The sequence below is a fragment of the Sinocyclocheilus grahami genome, unplaced genomic scaffold, assembly GCF_001515645.1.
Source record: "Sinocyclocheilus grahami isolate Dianchi unplaced genomic scaffold, SAMN03320097.WGS_v1.1 scaffold49.1, whole genome shotgun sequence".
Classification (NCBI taxonomy): domain Eukaryota; kingdom Metazoa; phylum Chordata; class Actinopteri; order Cypriniformes; family Cyprinidae; genus Sinocyclocheilus; species Sinocyclocheilus grahami.
Genome location: NW_015505228.1, coordinates 1,760,724 through 1,783,599, shown reverse-complemented (window position 1 = coordinate 1,783,599; position 22,876 = coordinate 1,760,724). Strand labels below are relative to the sequence as shown.

At 37.1% G+C, this 22,876-nt stretch overlaps 2 protein-coding genes across 3 annotated transcripts in view; one reads left to right on the top strand and one right to left on the bottom strand.

Annotated features, from left to right (window-relative positions):
* Nucleotides 1-2,420, top strand: part of LOC107583090 (DDB1- and CUL4-associated factor 7-like) — an 8,279-nt gene extending 5,859 nt beyond the window's left edge. The window contains exon 7 of the mRNA XM_016269184.1: nt 1,192-2,420. Coding sequence (XP_016124670.1) covers nt 1,192-1,364 — 173 coding nt within the window. The 3' untranslated portion in view covers nt 1,365-2,420. The remainder of the gene's footprint in view (nt 1-1,191) is intronic.
* Nucleotides 2,421-2,871: 451 nt separating this feature from the next.
* The window catches only part of kcnh6a (potassium voltage-gated channel, subfamily H (eag-related), member 6a), a 46,158-nt gene continuing 26,153 nt past the window's right edge, over nt 2,872-22,876 (bottom strand). For both annotated transcript variants that reach the window (XM_016269118.1, XM_016269119.1), the window contains 10 exons: nt 16,001-16,426; nt 13,494-13,911; nt 11,693-11,892; nt 11,153-11,405; nt 9,442-9,635; nt 9,218-9,314; nt 8,840-9,133; nt 7,047-7,230; nt 6,756-6,954; nt 2,872-4,172 (listed from right to left, as the gene is read on the bottom strand). In XM_016269118.1, the coding sequence (XP_016124604.1) occupies nt 3,888-4,172; nt 6,756-6,954; nt 7,047-7,230; nt 8,840-9,133; nt 9,218-9,314; nt 9,442-9,635; nt 11,153-11,405; nt 11,693-11,892; nt 13,494-13,911; nt 16,001-16,426 (2,550 nt within the window). In that variant the 3' untranslated portion in view covers nt 2,872-3,887. The remainder of the gene's footprint in view (nt 4,173-6,755; nt 6,955-7,046; nt 7,231-8,839; nt 9,134-9,217; nt 9,315-9,441; nt 9,636-11,152; nt 11,406-11,692; nt 11,893-13,493; nt 13,912-16,000; nt 16,427-22,876) is intronic.

Sequence of the window (22,876 nt, the reverse complement as noted above, 5' to 3'; positions counted from 1 at the left end):
CGTGATGTCTTCATGGAGGAGTGGAAGAGGACTCCAGTGGCAACCTGTGAAGCTCTGATGAACTCCATGCCCAAGAGGGTTAAGGCAGTGCTGGAAAATAATGGTGGGCGCACAAAATATTGACACTTTGGGCCCAATTTGGACATTTTCACTTAGGGGTGTACTCACTTTTGTGGCCAGCGGTTTAGACATTAATGGCTGTGTGTTGAGTTATTTTGAGGGGACAGCGAATTTACACTGTTATACAAGCTGTACACTAACTACTTTACATTGTAGCAAAGTGTTATTTCTTCAGTGTTGTCACATGAAAAGATATATTAAAATATTTACAAAAATGTGAGGGGTGAACTCACTTCTGTGAGATACTGTGTATATATATGTGGGGTCAAAATAGATTTTCAGGGAAATCAATGCTTTTATTTAGCAAGAATGCATGTGAAACTTTTCAGTTTGTTAACATTATGTAACTACATTAAGTTACATGAGCTAACTAAAAAAAATACTTTTTTTATTAAAAAAAAGAAGGCATTTTTACATTTTAGTAAATATGTGACCCTGGACCACAAAATCAGTCCTAAGGGTCCATTTTTCAGATTAGTTATATATAACCTGAAAGCTGAATAAATCAGCTTTCCATGGATGTATGGTTTGTTAGGATAGAACAATATTTGGCCAAGATACAACTATGTGAAAATCTGGAATCTGAGGTTGCAAAAAAAAAAAAATCCAAATTGATAAAATCGCCTTTAAAGTTCTTAGCAGTGCATATTACTAATCAAAAATGAAGTTTTGATATTTACACTTGGAAATTTAAAACATATCTTCATGGAACATGATCTTTACTTAATATCTTAATGATTTTTGGCATAAAAGAACAATCGATAATTTTGACCCATACAATGTATTTTTGGCTATTGCTGCAAATATAACCGTGCGATTTATGACTGGTTTTGTGCTCCAGTGTCACATATTCATTTGAGTATTTACTAATATATTATTCAAATCAAACATTAACTTACACGTAAACATGCATTAAATTGTTTACACATCCAATAGATTTGAATTCTTAAATGGACCGGTTGTGTGAGTTCTGTTTTCGTTTGGTCAGTATTAGACTATAGCAGCAGTGACAGTGCTGTTTCATACAAGTCTTCTTTACTTGGCCCCCTTTTCTTTTAAATCCCACTGTAGCGGACGATCACCAGGCTCTGATCTGGGACATCCAGCAGATGCCGCGGGCCATCGAGGACCCCATCCTGGCTTACACGGCCGAGGGAGAGATCAATAACGTGCAGTGGGCCTCCACTCAACCCGACTGGATTGCCATTTGCTACAACAACTGTCTGGAGATCCTGCGGGTGTAGAGCTGAGGCTTAAAGCGCCTCTGTGCTTCCTGCGGGCAGCATTGCTGGAAGAGAGTCTTTCATGGAGCAGAGACTTGTTTTCTAAAGTTCCTGAGGTCTGCGGGTTTCAAGCGGGAAACCGTATGAACGGGCCTATGGGAACAACAGTCTGAACAATGTGTGTGCAACTTTTGTCTGGGAGAATGAAGCCGTGTGAATGAGTATCTGTGTTTCTGCACAATATATCATATTTGTCTGTTTTCCTACTTGCCGGTGTCCCAGAGTCCTCATAATGGGATCTTAAACTATCTTTAACCGGTAAAAAACATTTTTGAAAACTAGGATCAGAAAGATGTAAAATTGCCAATATGGACAATACAAAACTACCATTTTATTAAGATGTAATTACTTACTTCAAAGATTAACACAATTTTAAAGGTCCTCTGAACTTCAGATCCCGGGGGTTTTTTTTTTTCATTTCAGGAAGGTGCCATTTTTTTTTGTATCCCTGGAAATTGTTAAATACAGGATAGTATGGAGATAAAATGCTTGACGTCACTGCAAAACATTCATAATTGTACCTCAGACACGCTCACATCTCACAAAGCGGTTAGTTGCGCTGTTGAAGTCAATGTTTGAGTGGGCAATGTCTTTTCCATTTAAAGATGCATTACTTAGAGTTCCTGTTATATTTTTCCCCATGTTCTTTTTCATTAAAAAAAGTTAATCCCCTTTCAGCATGCTTGTGCTCGAAGTGAAATGTGTACTGTATACATATATAATTATTATGTACAAGGTAGGACAAAAGTGTCACTTTTCCAGAATAACTTTGCATTGCGAGTCATTTGGTCGGTCCATGAAACTGTTCTGTTGTTACACAAATATGATGTAGTAGTAACGCCACACCTTTCGGTCGAATCAAAAGTGAATCTGCGAGGCTGTGTGGGATCCTCATCCTCACCTCACACTCTTAGATGGAGTGTTTAAATGTAAGTAGTTCCGTGTGTGTCCAGCCATGATGCTTTTCTATTAATAAACTCACTTAATAAACTCTTGTTCTTTCATAAAGCTTTCTGTGTTCATTAATCATGTAAAGGCCAGCCAACTAATTTTTATGGGTGTACAATGTATCAAGGCAAAACTGGTTATTGGCTGATTATATTAGAGATTATTTTAGTGGTTAGATATTGGATATTTAATTCGGCATGCTCATTTCCTTTATTTCTGTGTTCTGATTAAATTTGCCATCTAATAATGCTCACTACGTTTATTTTTATGAACTGTTAAATGTAAAATTTGGCAAATTTCTAAAAGAATAGCCATTTTTATACTACAGATTAGAATATTAGATAATTATTATTTATAACCAGAGATGCTAGCACTGAAAAATACTATAATAGTATATAAAAATACTAAAATAACACTGCTTATAACATTAAAATAATTATTAGCTTGTTAGTATTGAGCATTTTAATATCAGTGGATCCCTAAAACTAAAAAATGATGAAAAAGAGACCAAGAATATTGATATCTTGAACCCAGTGCAACATTAGCACTTCGTTATAAATAACATTTAATCTAAAAAATAGTAATAATAATAAAAAGTGTGTGCTTTTGGAAACCTTCACAGTCCAATAAAGGTTTCCAATCATTTTCCATACATTCATCTGCTTACGTTGCAGAGGTAAAACAAACTTTACACTGATTTCACCACAAAAAAGTTTCTCCAATCAGAACGTCAAGATTGAGTAGTCTTCTCTTTCAGATTCAATGATCACATTTCCAAAAGATCCCACATCTTAACACACAGTCACACCACCCATCAGCAGTTAAAATAACCACTTGAGTGAGAAATATAATTTCATAACCCTGAATTCATGCCTATTTGGTAACTATGAATCCAAATATACAACGCTTCATATTTGTGCCAGTCATAATGTCATTTGATGTAATAGGCTAATACATTAGATTTGGGTCAAACACCTAACCTGACACAAAAATATATATATTTATAATAGTATATCATTAGAAAATCTATAAACGGAAAAGAACATTTTGCACGTTTGCAATATCAGTACACACAAGCAATTCATTATACATTGTCATTTCCTCAGAGGATCCAACAGGACATAAGAAGCGGACATAAGAAGACAAGATGAGGTTTAGTATGTAATGACAAACCTCAAACAGACAGACAAAAATGTACAATTATTACATGATTGTGGAAGGTCATCATAATGTAGTATCTTCTCTTTGACTGTCTTTATTGGCCACTGTGCTTCTCTTCATATTCAATGACACAAAAGTCGAGAGGTGTTACCAAATACTCTCGCATCAGAGGAAAAAATCCTGCTCTGAATGAGAAGGGATATGAGACAAAACACCTCAGAGCTTCAGAGAAATCTACAGTCACCGGTTTCTCTACTGGACGCCCTTTTAACTAAGTAGCATGAATACATTTTATTGCAAAAGTGAAATATTGAGCTGTTTGAAAAGGGAAAGCACATATGCGTCTCAGAACGGACAGTAGTCTGTTTTTGGCCTCTAGTTTCCAGGTAAGACTGGATCGGACAGGTGCCTCTGGATATCTGGTGATCCCTCCAGCGTGCTCGGACTCTCCAGACTGTCCGGGAGCGAAGGGAAGCGTAGGCTTCTACACAGCAGTCCGGGGGGCTGTAGATGAGGCTCTCCGGTGGGATTCAGTCCTGTGGGCACAGCCAGCTCTGTCTCTGGGGACATGGACATGGTGTCACTGGAGGCAACTGTTAGATGGATCCCACTGGACAAAGAGTCTGGAGACTTCTCTTTGAAGCTGTCCAAGTCTGGGCTCTGTGGATAAAACAGGTCCGGTTCAATACAGACATGCAACAAGTTGACTACAAAGATTCATCTAGACTGCTGATAATGTAAGAACCATAGACTGTATAAAAACATGGACGTAGTGTCCGTGACGTCACCCGTAGGTTTCCGAAGAGTGGTTTTGAAGCCTAAAGTAGGCGGAGCCTGCCGTCGCCATCTTGGCAGCGCGTCACTCCTGGATAATCAAAAATGGGCAAAGAGGCGGGAGCTGGTTGCTGAAACCACGCCCACCTAGCTCGACGGAGGTGACTCTAACTGTGACAAATATCTTAGTTGGTGACAATCATTATATTACCAATATCAGTTTACACGTCGCCATCTTGGTAACACTAGTCATGTAAGCAAGTAAAGCTCCTATCTACTTGAACACGAAAATTGGAAATCTACCAAAAAAATTATTCTCTAAAAAAGAGGTTGTTCAGCAGGGGTTTTAATAGTGGGGTCTCTAGACTCCCGGGGGCCTGCAAGAAAGTGCTAGGGGATCTGCAGGAAATTTGAGAGAAAATGCATTTTTAATACATTTTTGTAATGCGTTTTTTTTAATTAAATGTGTGTAATGTTATTTATTGTTATTTTTTTATTTAAAAAAAATCTAAAAGTTTTTTTGTTGTTATTAATTGTTTTAGTTATTTTTTGTCATGAAAAATCATGAAATGATTTTATTCTATTGACAGCCCACGTTTTTAACAGTAAGAAATAAAACCTGAAATCTGCATGAAAGATAAAATAATAATATAATATAGTTTTGTTACAATATATATATATAGTTTTGTGAAAAATGAATAGAATAGAATAAAAATATGTAGTACAGAGATAGAAATATAAGAAATATTTCCAAGTTAATCAAGTTACCCTTCAGGTTTTATAATTTAGTTTATTAATATATATACAGGTGCATCTCAATAAATGAGAATGTCGTGGAAAAGTTCATTTATTTCAGTAATTCAACTCAAATTGTGAAACTTGTGTATTAAATAAATTCAATGCACACAGACTGAAGTAGTTTAAGTCTTTGGTTCTTTTAATTGTGATGATTTTGGCTCACATTTAACAAAAACCCACCAATTCACTATCTCAACAAATTAGAATACTTCATAAGACCAATAAAAAAAAACAATAAAAAAATCATCACAATTAAAAGAACCAAAGACTTAAACTACTTCAGTCTGTGTGCATTGAATTTATTTAATACACAAGTTTCACAATTTGAGTTGAATTACTGAAATAAATGAACTTTTCCACGACATTCTAATTTATTGAGATGCACCTGTATATTTCAATAATTTATTTTAGCTTTAGTACAAACGACAATTTAAAAGCACATTTTTTAACATTTTCAAAAACATGTTTAATGTTTATAGTAACAATTATCTTAGCCTGCTATTCAAGTATATCAGGTCATATACATCCAGCATATTCATTTTTATATGAGTGGTCTGTTTTGTCCTCCTTATCCACCCTATTTTTTCCCGACGAGTCGCCACTGATAATTTGTAAATTTAATGTATCTGGCTTGCGGACTCGTCTGCTTCCAGCTATTTTTAGCTGTACGAAACAACTTGTTTTGCTGCTTGATATTGCAAAAGGTGTGTCCATATTATTTGAATGTATTATCTTAATTATGAAGACAGTGGTTTGTAGTGCAAACAGTTTTACAGTTTACTGCACTTTGTTATTCTTCTCGTTATTTCCCTACAGCGCATTACTGAGAAATAAGGTGGATACTGCTTCTGGAATTACACAGCTGCTGTTCATCTATGTAATGTGTAAGGAATAATTGACGACGGGCCGTATTTTTTGTAATAATTCAACGGCCCGGAGTCAATTATTCCGCTTATACTACGGTTACCACACCTCAAGACATCGATCAGATGATATATTTAAAGGGATTTGTCTGGTTTTTGTACTTAAATCGCTATTGTGAGTAGGATTATTTCTTCCGCATCGCATCCAACGCCTCTTTTGCTAGTTTCAAAACGTCATTTTAAAGCTAATGGAGGCTTGAGCCGTTGATGTTATTAATGAATTTATTAGAAAGAGAGCGAGAGAGACAGAGACACACAGGGAAAGAGAAAGAAAGAGAGAGAGAGCTTGTGTGAATTAGGCTACCTCTGTGCGTCCCTCAACAGTGTTCTGCAGCAGCGTCTCTAAACAGAGCTGTTATTACCTCGCTAGTGAGAAATGTCATGTGTAGCCTTTAAGTTGCTACACGGGCTAACTGATAAATCGTCAGGGCAGCGCTGACAACACCTTTTTGTGCAAACTGCGTGACCGTAGTGTGCGTGTGCGAGCACGTGTGATTGCAGTAATTCCTGTGTGCTGTATAGGTACTGTATGCTAATTTCCGTTATTACAGTTAACTATGCAAAGTGATATGGAACTGTAATGAGGTCAAGAGAGCTGCCTGGAACTACGTTCGCCGTGCGTTTCCCTGAAAATAATTGCACACCTCGGAACGTTTGTCAGCCAATCAGATTCAAGCATTCAACGGCCCCGTAGTATAAGTGGTTTACAAACCAACGTTCTTCTCTCACTGCTCACGTGATAACCTACCTTTCCAGGTGATGAACTGTCATTGATCTGTAAAGATGGCATAGTGCTGTGCGTTGCTGAGGTGTACAGGCTGGTAGGATGAGCGTGGTGGGCCAGCAGTTCAGGGGAAACAGCGCTGTAGGCAGGGGGTACAGGTGCCATCTGCCTTTGCAGCAACTGCAGGATCACATTTATATCAGCCGTCATCCTGGTCTCCAGTCTTTAGAGAGAGAGAGAGAGAAAAGTGGAGTTGTAAGACAAACGCAGACTTTGCCATTATAAGCTTGTTTTTTTATCATCTGGATATCGGACCTGTTGAGTTGCGACTGCAGCAGCTCCAGACGCGCCTGCAGCCGACTCGGTCTGTCCTCAACACAGGGGCTGTGATGGTGGTAGCAGGCCTGCACTGCAGAGGAACGTCTCTGACTCTCTGAGTACTGACTGGTCCTGCGGTCGGGCAAACAGCCGTATAACCCTGACACGTTCAGAGGAGCCGCTGTATGGATGAAGAATGAGTGAAAAGATCAAGAGGAACAGAAAGATACAGAGTAACAGACAAGTTAAATATGGAGAAGACTAAAATGATTATAAAATATCATACATTGCAGATAAAAAATAACCAGTAGCTAAACACCAATTTGCATACTTCTACCAATTACAAAACGTTCATACTGGCTGGCTATGGTAAATTGCATACTTTTAAAGTTGGCATGAAATTAAAATTCATCCTGTCTACTTTTTAAATGCATGTCTTAGGTTTTTATATGTTTATATGATTAAACATGTTTTGACATTGCAATTTTCAATGAAAATGTCATAACTGGATCTTCCAGTGAAATGACAGACTTCTCTTTGGTGACGTATGCCGAACTTATACAGTACTTAAACTTCGCATGGCATGGCATATTATGCAACCCAGGCTCACTGGAAAAAAACTACATACGTACATTTTTACAAGTTTAAAACTCCAAAAATGTACATACAATTTGCTGCCATTCCAGTTGAAATGAACACTTGTGGCAGTAAAACACCAACAATCTTTATTTATTTTCATACAAATTTTAAATAAAGGGGCAGATTATCAATTAATGAATGTGAAATGTTCATTTTTGCATGGTTCCTTGCACTATACTATGATATCAGCTGTAAACCACTTATAGTGCATGATTTGTAAAATATTTTAATATTTGCACCACATACCCAGCTTTTCTGACATAGTAAACTTGCTCGTTAGCGCACCTGATACAATGCTGCAATTGTAATGCGGAGAGCTTGGGTACAAATTTTATGAAACACAGTTTGACAAAAAAAAGCTATGTAGAAATAAGGTGAAATGGCACAATTGCTTTAGCAAAAAGTTTTCTTTAGCACCATCGTTTGAGTTTAGGGCTTGGTTTGCTTGGTATATGTATAGGTAGAAGTCACTGTTCCTGACACGTCGACGCATCCACCATCTTGGAACGGTCAATGTGTCATCACTCACAATAAAAATCAGGATTTTTTCAGGACGCCACCACATTGCGCAGCCTCTGGTTGCAAAAACCACCAAAATTTGAGAAATTGGATAAACTTTAACAGGTAAGAATGTGTTGATTTGTGTTTTTAATATGAATTAACTCAGTATTACAGGTTTTTAAACTGTAGTGACTTTCGATGTTAAGCTAATGCCTTCTTCTTGTTGTACGGTGTTAGTTAAGCGAAATCATCTGCTTATTTGTCTATTGCAGACATAGATATGTACATGCGTCTAACTACTGCAGACACACAGGCAACTACCTACATATCTATGCGTGGTACCATATTTTTTTGAACGCAATAGAGCATTAACTTTTTAGCGCCACTCACCAGACATTTTATTTCCAAACTGCTGCAATACGTGCTTGCATGTAAATGCAAAAAACTATTATTATTTACCCATTTACATTGATCTGATCTGAGAAAATTAAACACGCCTTTTAGTACCACTCACTAGACATTTCACTTTTGAACTGCTGCGAACCCCTTTTTGCAAAAAGGTCCCCACAGGTGCATATTTTTCATGAACTTGGGCTGATAATACGTTCAGCCTTCTATGGTTTAGGAGGCATCAAACCCAATCCTGCTACCTGTGCACGGATGTGTCCCTCCCAGTGGTCCTCCCATGGCAGAAGCTGTGCTGTTGTCGGGGGGCATTAGGCTGACTGCAGAAGGGGAGTATTCTTGCATCTCTGTCCCTGGTGAGTACATTTCCCCTCGGCCAGATACCAGGGGCTTCATGTCCTCCTCACTGGACAAGGAAGCAGCACTGGTATTGCTGCATAACTCATCCCAGTGAGAGAGCGGTATTGCCCCCCGGTGGTTGCCCACAGGCGAACAGGACTGGACTGGGTACGTGTCCATCCCATCTCGGTCCATCCCATCTTAGTGATTTAAGAGAGAAGAGAGATCAGAATAGTATGTTGTATCATTTTTGTGTCCCTCTTGGACTAGATTAGCACACTTACCAGGTCGATTTCGCTGTAAGGGGTTCCTCCGATGTCTGGGTCGACGGTACCCACAGTCTGAGTCCTCGCTTGGGGTTGCATGCATGACTCTGTCTGCCTGATACACACAAGCTTCAGTAACTCACATAATTACAGAAAACATGTACAGAAACACAAATAATAACTCGCTGTTGTCCAAAACACACATTTAGTTCCTCTGTATTGTGCGAGTTTGAGTGGCTTACATCTCGAAGGTTGAATGTGATCTCTAGGTTACTCCAGAAGCTGTCGGAGAAATCGGGGTACATGTCCAACACTTCCAGCAGGTCGTCTCTGAGGATCTTGTGCAGGTCACAGTACGTCAGAGCCCTCACGTCCGCACTTGATTTCCCCGGCCTGGCATATAGACTGATGTGCTCCCCAAAAATATCATTCTTACCTACAGTGGAAACAGAAAGAGAGGCAGAAGTTGGAATTATTAGAGGAGAAATATAGAAGAATAGGATCACATTTGGGTGCCAAATAGGCTTCATGTAATGCTGAGTATTAATACAACATTTAAAAGAGTTCAACCACTAAGGGGCACTATAAAGCTGCACTTTAGTAAGTGTACAGTTTTTTTGGGTCCCTACACTGCTGACGTGATGGACCACCCTAGAAAACAGGAACAGCAGCATGATCCTCTATGATACAATCCTTTTAGTTCTGAGTATTAATCTCCAGTCATTGTTTTAACTTTTATAAGGCAATGTGTTTGTAAATTTCACTGGAATACATACACTACCATTCAAACGTTTGGTGTCAAATATTTAAAGAAATGATTAATACTTTTATTTAGCAAGGATGCATTAAACTGATCAAAAGTGACAAGGAAGCCCTTTATAATTCAGATAATAATACAGATAGTTTCTATTTGAAATAAATGCTGTTGATTTAAATTTTCTATTCATCAAAGTATATTACAAACAAAAGACGGTTTCCACAAAAATACTAAGCAGCACAACTGTTTTTAACATTGATAATAGTAAGAAATGTTTCTTGAGCACCAAATCAGCATTTTAGAATGATTTCTGAAGAAATGTGATACTGAAAATTAGATTTTATAAATTGCATTTAAAATAGAAAGCTGTTCTGGTGTCAATTACAATTACAAATATGTGACCCTGGAGCACAAAACCAGTCTTAAGTCGCTGGGGTATATTTGTAGCGATAGCCAAAAATACATTGTATGGGTCAACATGATTGATTTTTCTTTTATGCCAAAATTATTTAGGATATTAAGTAAAGATCATGTTCCATGAAGATATTTAGTAAATTTCCTACCATACATATATCAAAACTTAATTATTGATTAGTAATATGCATTGCTAAAAACTTCATTTGGACAACTTTAAAGGCGATTCTCTCAATATTTAGGATTTTTTTGCACCCTCAGATTCCAGATTGTTTCACATAGTTGTATCTCGGCTAAATATTGTCCTATCCTAACAAACTATACATCAATGGAAAGCTTATTTATTCAGCTTTGAGATACTGTATAAATCTCAATTTTTTTGTATTGTAAGCTGAAATAAATGAAAAAAAAGCAAGATACAGGATACAAAAATCAAAAAACAAGATACAGTTACATCAGCTTTCTGAGCAAAACAATAAATGTGAAGTATCATGAAAGCTTATTTATTCAGGAGATACTGTATAAATCTCAATTTTTTTGTATTGTAAGCTGAAATAAATGAAAAAAAAGCAAGATACAGGATACAAAAATCAAAAAACAAGATACAGTTACATCAGCTTTCTGAGCAAAACAATAAATGTGAAGTATCAAGCTCAAATCACACAAAAAAATCTCTTTGCGTTTACTAAAGTTAAGGCAGCAAGTTCTAGTTTTCAAGCTGGAGTGGGTTGAAATAAAGAAAATCAAAATATAAAACGGACAAAACTAGAAAGTAGTCAAACCTAAAATGGCCACGACCACATCCTCTCGGAGGATCTCTATGGAGCCACGGGAGATGAAATACAGTGCGGTTAATACGTCTCCACTGTGCACCAGAGTGTCACCGGGTGGGGCATGAGTGGTCTTAAAACGCATGGCCAGAGCCCGCAGACAGCCCTTGCTCGCCCCCCGAAATGCCTTACAGTTCTGCAGCAGACTGCGGTTCAGATGCAGACAGATGTCAGCCTGCAGACACTCCGGAAAACCCTTCAACACCTGTAGCAGGACATGTGAGAAAACGACAACATTATGCAACTTTACAGATGTACAATATTTTTTACATTTGAATTAAACCCCATAAATTGACTAAGGGTTAAAAGGTAGCATTTTAAGTATAAATCAAAAAAAAAATTTAAACGATTTATTCTTATGGCTGCTTCATAACACATATGAGGGGTCCGGAAGCCCTCTCACCATACTTTGAACATTACATCGGGCAGTATATAAAAGTACATGTATTACTTCAGGTATATTTAGAGTTTATGTGTGTGCTTGTAACTCACAGCGTTCATGTCAATGCCGTTAGTGTAGGACCAGGCGTGCTGGAAGTACTCTTCTAGTCGTTGTCGAAGTCCTCCTGGGATCTGATGGAACCTGATGAACTCTTTCACACGTAGCATCTGAGTGTGATAGCGAGCTGTGCCTGAGTACAACCTCTGAATTATAGCTGACACATTGCCAAAGATACTGGCATACATCAGGGCTGGAAATAAAGAAGAACAAAGATTATCATCAGCCAAGAGCATGGTGCAAACAAAATATTTTTTTATAATATATACACTACCATTTAAAAGATTGGGATCAGTAAGAAGTTTTTGAATAAAATATCTTATGCTCACCAAGGCTGCATTTATTTGATCAAAATACAGTAAAAACAGTAATATTCAGAAATATGATCACAACATAAAATAACTGTTCTATTTTAATGTTTGTTTTAATATGTAATTTATTCTTGTGATGCAAAGCTGAATTTTCAGCAGCCATTACTCCAGTCTTCAGTGTCACATGATCCTTTAGAAATTACTAATATACTGATTTGCAGCTCAAGAAACATTTCTCATTATTATCAGTTGAAAACTTGTTTTTCAAGATTCTTTGATGGATATGAAGTTCAAAATAATTTATTTGAAATATAATTTTTTTGTAAAATAAGATTTTTTTATAATATATACACTACCATTTAAAAGATTGGGATCAGTAAGAAGTTTTTGAATAAAATATCTTATGCTCACCAAGGCTGCATTTATTTGATCAAAATATGGTAAAAACAGTAATATTCAGAAATATGATCACAACATAAAATAACTGTTCTATTTTAATGTTTGTTTTAATATGTAATTTATTCTTGTGATGCAAAGCTGAATTTTCAGCAGCCATTACTCCAGTCTTCAGTGTCACATGATCCTTTAGAAATTACTAATATACTGATTTGCAGCTCAAGAAACATTTCTCATTATTATCAGTTGAAAACTTGTTTTTCAAGATTCTTTGATGGATATGAAGTTCAAAATAATTTATTTGAAATATAATTTTTTTGTAAAATAAAAGGACTTTACTGTCACTTTTGATTAATTTAATGTGCCCTTGGTGAATTAAATAATAATGTCTATTACAAAAACTTCAGGACTACAAAACTTTTAAACAGTAGCATATGTCAATAGTAGCTGAGAAAATATGAAAATTAAAATTAAAATAAATTTTTTTTTACTGAACATAAGTCAATCTTTCAGTCCAATTTGCAATCAAAACTATCTTAATGACCACAGACCTTTGTATGGTAATGTATATTAATGTTTAAGTTGTTGAAGTTCCCAGTGAAGCCTTAGTTGTCATGCCTAATATGTGACCTTGGACCACAAAACCAGTCATAAGGGTCCATTTTTCGAAATTGAGATTTATACATCTGGAAGCTGAATAAATAAGCTTTCCACTGATGCATGGTTTGTTATGAAATTACTATATTTGGCCGAGATACAACTATTTGAAAATCTGGAATCTGAGGGTGCAAAAAAAAAATCAAAATATTGAGAAAATCGCCTTTAAATTTGTCTAAATGAAGTTCTTAGCAATACATATTACTAATCAAACATTAAGTTTTAACATATTTATGGTAGGAAATTTACAAAATATCTTCATGGAACATGATCTTTACTTAATATCCTGATGATTTTTGCCATAAAAGGAAAAGCGATAATTTTGACCCATACAATGTATTTTTGGCTATTGCTACAAATATACCCCAGCGACTTAAGAGTGGTTTTGTGGTCCAGTGTCACATATAGATAATGAATGTAGTGCACTTACAGCCAATGAGCATGACACAAATGGAAAAAATCTTCTCAGGGTTGGTGTTGGGAGAGACATTTCCGAATCCCACGCTGGTCAAACTACTGAAGGTGAAGTACAGTGCAGTTACATATTTATCCTTGATAGAGGGGCCGGAGAAGGAATCGCTGTCATTATAACGTTTGCCAATCTGGTCAGCCAGGTTGTCCAGCCAGCCGATCTTCATGCCTCCAATACGGGCAGAGCTGGTGCGCTCCACGTTGCCAATGGCGTACCAGATGCATGCCAGCCAGTGAGCGATGAGGGCAAAGGTGCACATGAGAAGGAAGAGCACTGCCGCGCCATACTCAGAGTAACGGTCCAGTTTCCTCGCTACTCGTACCAATCGCAGCAGCCGCGCAGTCTTCAGAAGACCAATCAGAGTCGTGGTTTGAGGCTGGAAGGACGAGTTTGAGAGGATACATTAGTTTGCATTTTTATTTAGTCTGCATGATTGCGACAGAATTATATTTATGACCTCCTTCCATGGCACACAAAAGGGGAATCGCTGAAGAAGCCCTTCCACATTCTATACATGTAATAAAACTTAACAAGGACTTGAGCTGTCAAACTTAAAGGGGTCCTATTATGCTCTTTTACAAAGTCTTGATTTTGTTTTGGGGGTGTACTAGAACAGGCTCTCATACTACATTGTTCGAAAAACACATTATTTTTTCACATAGTTTACATTATTACAACACCTCTCTCCCCAGTCTGGCATGAACGACTCAAATAGTTCCTGAATCAAACGAAGGCCCACCTTCTGAAATACGAAATGTGATTGGTTAGCTGGGCCAGTGTGTGCTGTGATTGGTTAGCTGGGCCAGTGTGTGTTGTGATTGGTTAGCTGGGCCAGTGTGTGTTGTGATTGGCAGCACTCGGTGCCTTGTCAGGAAATGTCACGCCCCTTACCATAGCCGCCTGCGAGCTTCAGTGTAAATATTGCGTCAAAATCAAATCAGTTTGAGCGCGATTTAAACCCGGATGATTGTAACCACTCTAAGTTCTGTCTGCCTTGGGAAAGCTAGTGTGTCTCTGACATAGTGATAACACTCGTTGCCTTCTCTAGTGCAGCTCAACCAGGTCTCGTCCCATTCGTCGATCTTTGTGATATCACAAATCCTGGAAAATATGCGTTGTAGTCCAAACGAGTCGTTCGTTGTAGTTTTTGAAAAGTGATTTCTGTTAAATAAAATATCTCCTTTTGAAGTGGACTTTGAGCTTTGTAACTTTGCAGATCTTTTTTTATGCTCAAACAGCAACATTACAGACTAACTAAAGTTGAAAATGTGAAAAAGCATAATAGGACCCCTTTAAAAACCATCAAAAAGTCATGTTAAATAGACTTCTGAAGTGATTGCATGGCTTTACGTGAGGAACAAATCACTATTCACCAATCATTTTTCCTCTAGTGAGCTGTGAACTGAAGTCATTGAGTCAGTAAGCTGAATTGAAGAATGGATCAGTATGATTCATGAACAAAAGATTCATTAAAAAAGATTCGACTCACGAAAAGAATGATTTGTTCACAAACTCTGAGATTCAAGACTTAGATTTTGATTTGTTCCTCACACAAATCTATCATATGGTTTAAGGGGAAAGCTCACCCCAAAAAAGAGAAAATTCTGTCATCATTTACTGCAAGAATTTCTATCTTCTGCTGAACAAAAAAGAAGACATTTTGAAGAATGCTGGTAACCAAACAGTGAATGGTCCCGATTTCCCCCCCATACTATGGAAGTCAATGGGGACCATCAACTGTTTCTTCATTCTATTCTTCAAAACATCTTTTATTTTCCACAGAAGAAAGATAGGTTTAAATCAGCTTGAAGGTGAGTAAATGATTACAGAATTTTTATTAACAGGTGAACTATCCCTTTAAGAAGACTTATAATTAGGTTCACAAGTCAGAAGATACTTTTATGATGCTTTTTTGTCATTTTTCTTCCCTTTCTTTATATAGAAAAGAGTGATTAGGATGTTATTTAAAATTTCACCTTTTGTGTTTCATGGAAAAAAAGATTAATAATACTTCCAGTATGTTAACTTCTAAACTGTTCTCTTTATATATTATAGAATGATATACTTATACACTATATAAAAGAAAAATAAATGACCATGATCAGTCTCTGTTTTTCATGAGATAAATGGCAGATTTCAAATCACATACTTCAGTACTCGTTAAGTAGTAAGAACCATTGTATGATAATATTTAAAATGACACCAGCCCTATTTTGTGGAAGTGACCTTCACCTTTACTGTATACATCATCAATAATGCAGCATCTACAGGTCGATAGAACGTTCAGAATAATAAGCGCAATCAACATTATTACACTGCTATCAATATTCTAGATGATTCATTGATTATTCTAAAAGGTTCTTATAAATTTAGAAGGTTTAACAATTGTACGCTCTGTTCTAGCTGTGCATTTGAAACATAATATTGATTAATATACCACCTAGTGAGCATGTCACAGCCCTCACCTCATCTGAACCTGCTCTGAAAATGAGCAGGTCGAAGGGAATGGCGGCCACAATGTCTATGAGGAACCAGCCCTTGAAGTAGTGCTGAGCGATGCGAGTGGGATTGCTGACCACCTCGTCGTTGTGGTTGACATAAGTGGTCCTGAAATTGATGAGGATGTCGATTATGAACATGACATCCACCACCAGGTCCACTACGTTGAGGGGGTTGCAGGTATAGCCGCAGGTGCGCCTCCTCTCGTCCTCCTGCTCATTGAGGAGGAAGGCGGCCGAGTAGGGCGTGAAGACGGCCGTGTAGAGCACCAGGAGCAGGATGATCCAGTCCCACACTGCCTTGAACGGGCTGTAGTGGAGGATCGTCCACTTGTGGATGCGTGGAGCTTGAAGCTTGTACTCAGGAAGCACATCTGCTCCGAGTGACAGTACCTGGGGAGAGAATGAAAGAGAGGGGTGTTTTTAATTGAATTTCGATATATATATGTGGTTAGCATGGACCACTAGCCGACAGTTTTGCTGGCAGATATTATAACTACACCATCTGGACAGGGTTGTTATTGTTAACAACAACAACTTAAACTATTACAAATGTTTTTGCTAATTGAAATAAAGCAGAAATAAAATAAAAAGTAAATATTACATTAGAAACATTAAAAAATATATAATTTTTAAATTCATTTAAAAAAAATTTAAATAAAAAAATAAAATTTAAATAGTAATATTTAAAAAAGCTAATAAACATGACAAAAGTACATAACATAATTACTAAAAATTAATATTAAAGTGAAATTTGTGGATACATAAGTTGCATTTTATTTCATTAGTAGATGTTTTCAAGTAGATGATTTTATTTGAAGGGTTCTTAAAAGCATGACATTAGTGACAATAGCTATGTTTCCATTTACCTATTTTTATGCAAATTTTGAGATATTGCATAAAAAGCACAGGATGGAAGTGCCAAGATGCGCATAAAAAGCTTATGCACTCAATTGAGCTGAATTTTTTTTTAATCCAATAACAAGACATGCGCATAAACTTCAATAAAAACACGTTCTCCAAAACAGTCATTTGACTTTACCACAACAGACCTTGTGCTTGGATAACTGAACTAACCAGCACACCGATCTCATTGCACACCATCTCAAATGTTATTTAATAATTTTGAAATGCCTGAGCCAAAGTCCTTCATCAAAATTATTTGGTATTATCACGTCCCTGTCTCTAACTGTCTCGCACGACTGTGTTCCCAAACATCAGGCAACTGAACACAAGATAACATGACAGCGTTTGTTATTGCATTTCGTCTGCGCGCTCTGAGGCGCATATAGGAAAAAAAGAGACAGGCATTTAATACTTTTCACCAGTTTCCCAAGAAGTGACGATTTTATTCCCTTAAACACATGGGATGGAAACAGTGAAGAATTCGCAACTTTTTGGAAACCTAGTTAGTGTTGTGAATGCAGAATTATCTAGTACAATGATTCAGTCCCCAAAACAAGTGCAATTATACAAACAAACATGCCCACTACGAGGTTAAGTCTATGAGTGACAGTACAAAATGTCAGAAGATACCTCAATAGACCCAAAAAAACACACCAGATTATATCTTGATGGCATTTTAAAGAAATAGACATTTCACTCAATGCTCTGAACTGTATTGTCAAATCCCATTTCAACCCGCACAAGCTTTAGAGATATATAGACTCTGTGTGAAATGCAGACATCTGTTCATCTTTCATGTTTTGCTCTTCAGTGCTTAAGTCTCCTCTTCCTCTTCACATGTGCCATTATTAAAAGGAAGGGCAGCAGCCACATCCTAAGACCAGATCAAATTTTAAAGGGCACAGAGTGAAGAAATGCGCCACAGGGGGTCTGTCTCTGTTAATCGACCACACTGCTTGAAAGTGGTGCAAATGCAACACTATAGGAAAAAGAACCAATCCAAATGAAGAGTGTGTCATTATATTCTCCCTCCAAACCGGTACGCTGTTACTTCATTCATAAAACACAAAAGAAGAATTAACTAAACACACAATAAATATATCATAATAAAAGACCATATGACTTGTGTGCTACTCAAGTCACACAATAGTTTTGTGTGAGAAACAGAGGAAAAATTAAAGGTACACTATGCAACTATGGCGCTCTAGCAGTTAATAAAAAAAAAGTGCAGAAGAACATTGCAGCTGGAGAACCCTGCAACTTCTCTCTGTTTATGGATGAGTCACTGACAGATTTACAATAGTCTGAATAAACACTTAGAGGTGTACCGTAGTAATTTAGGACAAAAACACAGATTGGAGATAGATTCCAGATTCAGTTAACATGGCTCCGATGGCACAGGTTTGACGTCATGATGTTCAGTCAAAAAACAATGGCATTTGATGTTATTGACATCCACCCTTCACCATTCACGGTCAACTACGAATGCACACACTCTCAGACATTAATAGCTAGAGTTTGTATTGTGTTACTGAGAGGCTCTGCAATGGGGTCTGGATCAGCCTCCTCTGTCACGTCCCTACAGCTTTCCATTATCTCCCTCTACTATGATTAAAGATCAACCACTGGCTCATAAAAACAAGGGATCCAAAAGGGGGTTTTCATAACAAAGCCATAGAAGAACCATTCTGGCTCCACAAAAGAACCTTTCAGTCAACAGTTCTTAAAAGAACCAGTTTTCTGAGTGCGAAAAACATTTGAATAATCTGAAGAACCGTTTCCCACTATAAACAATGTTCTGTGCAATGGAAAGATTCCATGAATGTTCTTTATGGAACCACAGATGCCAAAAAAGAACCTTTATTTTTTAAAGAATGAAAGAAAGAAAAACTTCAATGTACCATCTGTCTAATAAAGAGACAAAAAGCCCCAAAAATAAATGACCAAATAAACAGAACCAAAATAAAAGACATTATGCAACAAGTATTTTTATGAAACAAGTATGCAGGAAGCAGTGGGCCACATACAGTATGTATCTGCTGAACTATTTCACACTGAGACCTATTTTGTGCTTGAGCTTTTCCCCAATAGAAAATCACTCCTTTAATACACCATTAGCAGCCCATGATTACTGCACACAGACGAGCCAGTGGTTGCCATGGAAACTACAAGTTGATCGTTGAACATCAGTCATGTGGAAAAAGTTGGTCAATCTGAAAGAGTTCTTTTGGGATGGAAAACAACTATTTTGTAAGCAAAACAGTAAAGAGCAGTAAATGACTATAACGTTGCCATGGTATTCAAATATGTTCAAACAATAATAATACAATCTCAAACCTAGTATTGCACTTTTTTTTCCTGATAAATGAGTATGCACACAGCATTACTTGCTTGTCAGTCTTCCTTTTTCTTTTATACAAATTTCAGCACACATGGCAACCTAATGCAAATCACAGCCTTACGAAGATTGACTTATATTTATACATCATCTGAAAGCTGAATAAATAAGCTTTCCATTGATGTATGGTGTGTTAGGATAGGACGATATTTGGTCGAGATACAACTATTTGAAAATCTGGAATCTGAGGGTGCAAAAAAATATTGAGAAAATCGCCTTTAAAGTTGTCCAAATGATGTATATTACTAATCAAAAATTAAGTTTTAATATATTTACGGTAGGAAATTAAAAAAATATACTAATGGAACATGATGTTTACTTAATATCCAAATGATTTTTGGCATAAAAGAAAAATCAATAACTTTGACCCATACATTGTATTTTTGCCTATTGCTAAAAATATTCCCCAGCGACTTAAGACTGGTTTTGTGCTCCAGTGTCACATTTCAGATTGTATGAATGTAATTCAGGGTTTTTACTTTTCTTTAGCACGTCAGAGCACAGAATTGCCTTTGTTTAAGTAGATGAATGACTTCATTTAAGCAAATAACAATTTACCTATTTACATGCCACCACCTGCCAACTATTCAAGCTGACATCACAGAAATGTATGATAAATGTTTCTGTCTATTAGCCATATCCTTTGCAATTACGTGAGAAAATACCTCTGCATATGTACACATTCATCAAATATTTCTGAATACAACATTAATGTGCATCCTGCATAAATTGCAGTCTGTACTGACCGGTACGACAATGAGAGGCTCCTTGTCCATGTTCTCCAAGGTGTCATGCTGACTCACAACATCCCCAGAAAAACTGTTTCTTCAGAAACAGAAGAGACTCCACAGACTCTACCTAAAACCAGACACTTCATTGCAGTCATCTTTACCACACACATACTATACAAACACACCGGATCTAAAGTAAGAAAGAAAGCAGTACAGGATAGATGGATGAAGCCAGCTTTCTGAATCCAAGGGAACAAAAAGCTGGATTGTTGAACAAACAGGCTTAACTGCCTAAATGCACCAATTTACAGAAAGAAAGAAAAAAATCGACAGGAAAGGGAGTGGTGAGGGAGGGTGTGGAACATTTCCAACAGGTCAAACCAAATGAGACCTAAAAAGGCTGAAAGAGTCTCTCACACTGATTAGTTGTCAAAGCACGACATGAGAGGTTACTGCTGCTGCCCTTGCCTGTCTAAATCAATTTAGGAATAAAGAAAAAATTCTTGTGTTCAAAAAAGATCTATTAAAAATATTTTTATTTTTATTTTAGACTAGCATGGTGAAAAAAGTGCAATTATTGTTATTGTTAACTAAAACTAAGACTGTACTAAGACTGACTGTATGTACAGCTATGTTGGGTACATGTTTTAGGATAAGCGGTCAATAATACAGTGTTGCCATTATTCAGCAGTATTTAACTGATGAATATCAAGACTGACCAATCAGAATTAAGCATTCCCGAGAGAGTCTCGTCACCGTTAAGTTGAGTAGTCACCAGTTTATTAATGTGATTTTCACTGACTGTGCCCACCACTGCTCAGATATTTAACTTTTAGTTAAAAAGCATTTTATTTTATGTACTGAATAGCGTCTATGAGTATTTGCACCTAACACAAACAAGATGCTATGCGTTGCTCTTTATGGTGCAAACTGTATCTACCGCTATTTACACACAGTGTAAACAACCTTTTTTAACACAGTGTAAATAGCTGTTGCCAAAAGTTGTAAGTTGTTCAGAAAGTCTTATCTGTCATTACACATCATTCCACACTTACACATGCTAGATTAATGATTATGGTGGGGACTTTCCATAGACTTCTACTGTTTTTATACTGAGCTACTAATATTTCCTGTACTCTAACTCTAACCCTGCACTTCACATAAATCTTGATATCCATTCAGACATTATTTTATATGTTTATTCATCTTTTTTTTCTTCTTCCCACGCAGCATTGGCAAGTTATTTCATATTTTGCTATCAGTGGAATTTTGCTATCAATTGGGAGGCATCCCTTCCCCATGCAGTAGCAAAACCTTTCCCACACACAAGCACACACAGTCTTATTGCTCAGTTTCATGTGGCAAAATAAGAAGTCAGCAGCCTTGAAAACTGTCATTCACAGCTCACACGCAAAACAGCTGCAATCTTCAAAACAAATATGTCCATTCTCACTTTGAGTATCTTATCCATATTTAAAACACTGCATATATTATACATATTTTGTAACAGTATCAACATGTACTCATCATGTAGAGTCACATCCTTTCTTATCAGTCTGCACATGTCTGCGAACACACAGACACACACACACACACAAACACACTGTGTGAATGTACATTCAGTTCCATGTGCTGGAGAGATCCTAATCACAGAAGGCGCTCACATGCACACACACAAATTCACTGGAGCGAGATATCTGTGCTTATTGATATAATGTAGCACTCTGTTTCATAATGATGGAACCAGGCAAATCCATTCTCACTGTCTGCATGCTGACTACAGCCACAAACTCTCACACACACAAAGATACGCAAAAGTAAAACATGCACTGTGCAAAACTTCACAAACAGCTTTATCTTGTATAGCTAAGGTCAGTGTAACATTTCCATGAAGTGTTTTTTGATACTACACGTTGTTTGTATTAAATAAAATTCCACCACTCTCTGAAAAAAAAACAGCTTTTAGCATGCAACATTGCACCTCAACATGCAAAACAAAAGTGTGGTGCATGAAAGGATGTGTCCACATGCTAATACAAATAGAAACATGGTCAACAAGAGAAAACAAAAAATGAAGATAAAACAAACTAAAACAAAACAAAGGGACATGTTAAAGCAACCACGACAAATAAAACAAACACAGTAAATGGGAATTTAAAAAACTAAACAAAAAATGGAAAAACAAACAAAAATCAAACAAAGACGTGTAATTACACGCCACTACTACAAATAAAACAAACACATGGTGAACGGCAATAAGACAAAACAAAGATATAAAGAGAGAGGCAAAATAAAGGGATGCGACCTCAGGCAAAAACACGTCTCGGTTTGCGTATGTCTCACAAGTCACAAAAAGTCAACAGAGTCTGACACTGAAACAACACCATTAACAGTGATCTATGTGAGTTGCATCAGCTGTCAGTCAAATCCATCCTGGTCCTGACCTATTTTTTTCCCCAACCAGGTGTGGGAAGTGAAAATCAGAGTGAAAGAGAAACACAAAGCAGCGAAGGTAAGAAAAGAGAGAGTGGGTGAAGAGGAGATAAATAAAGGTCAAGGCAAGGATGGTACTTACAGGCTTAAGTTTCTGTTTCAAGCTCATGGTGGCATTCTCTGAGCCGTGTTGAGACTGAGACACAGAGCACTGACACAGGGAAACACCGCCCTTTCACACTCACTCTTTTTTTCCTCATGCACGCAAACACACACACACACACACACACACACACACACAGGTTTGTTTTTGTGAAAAGTGAGGACATCCCATAGGCGTAATGGTTTTTCTACTGTACAGACTGTAAGACTGTA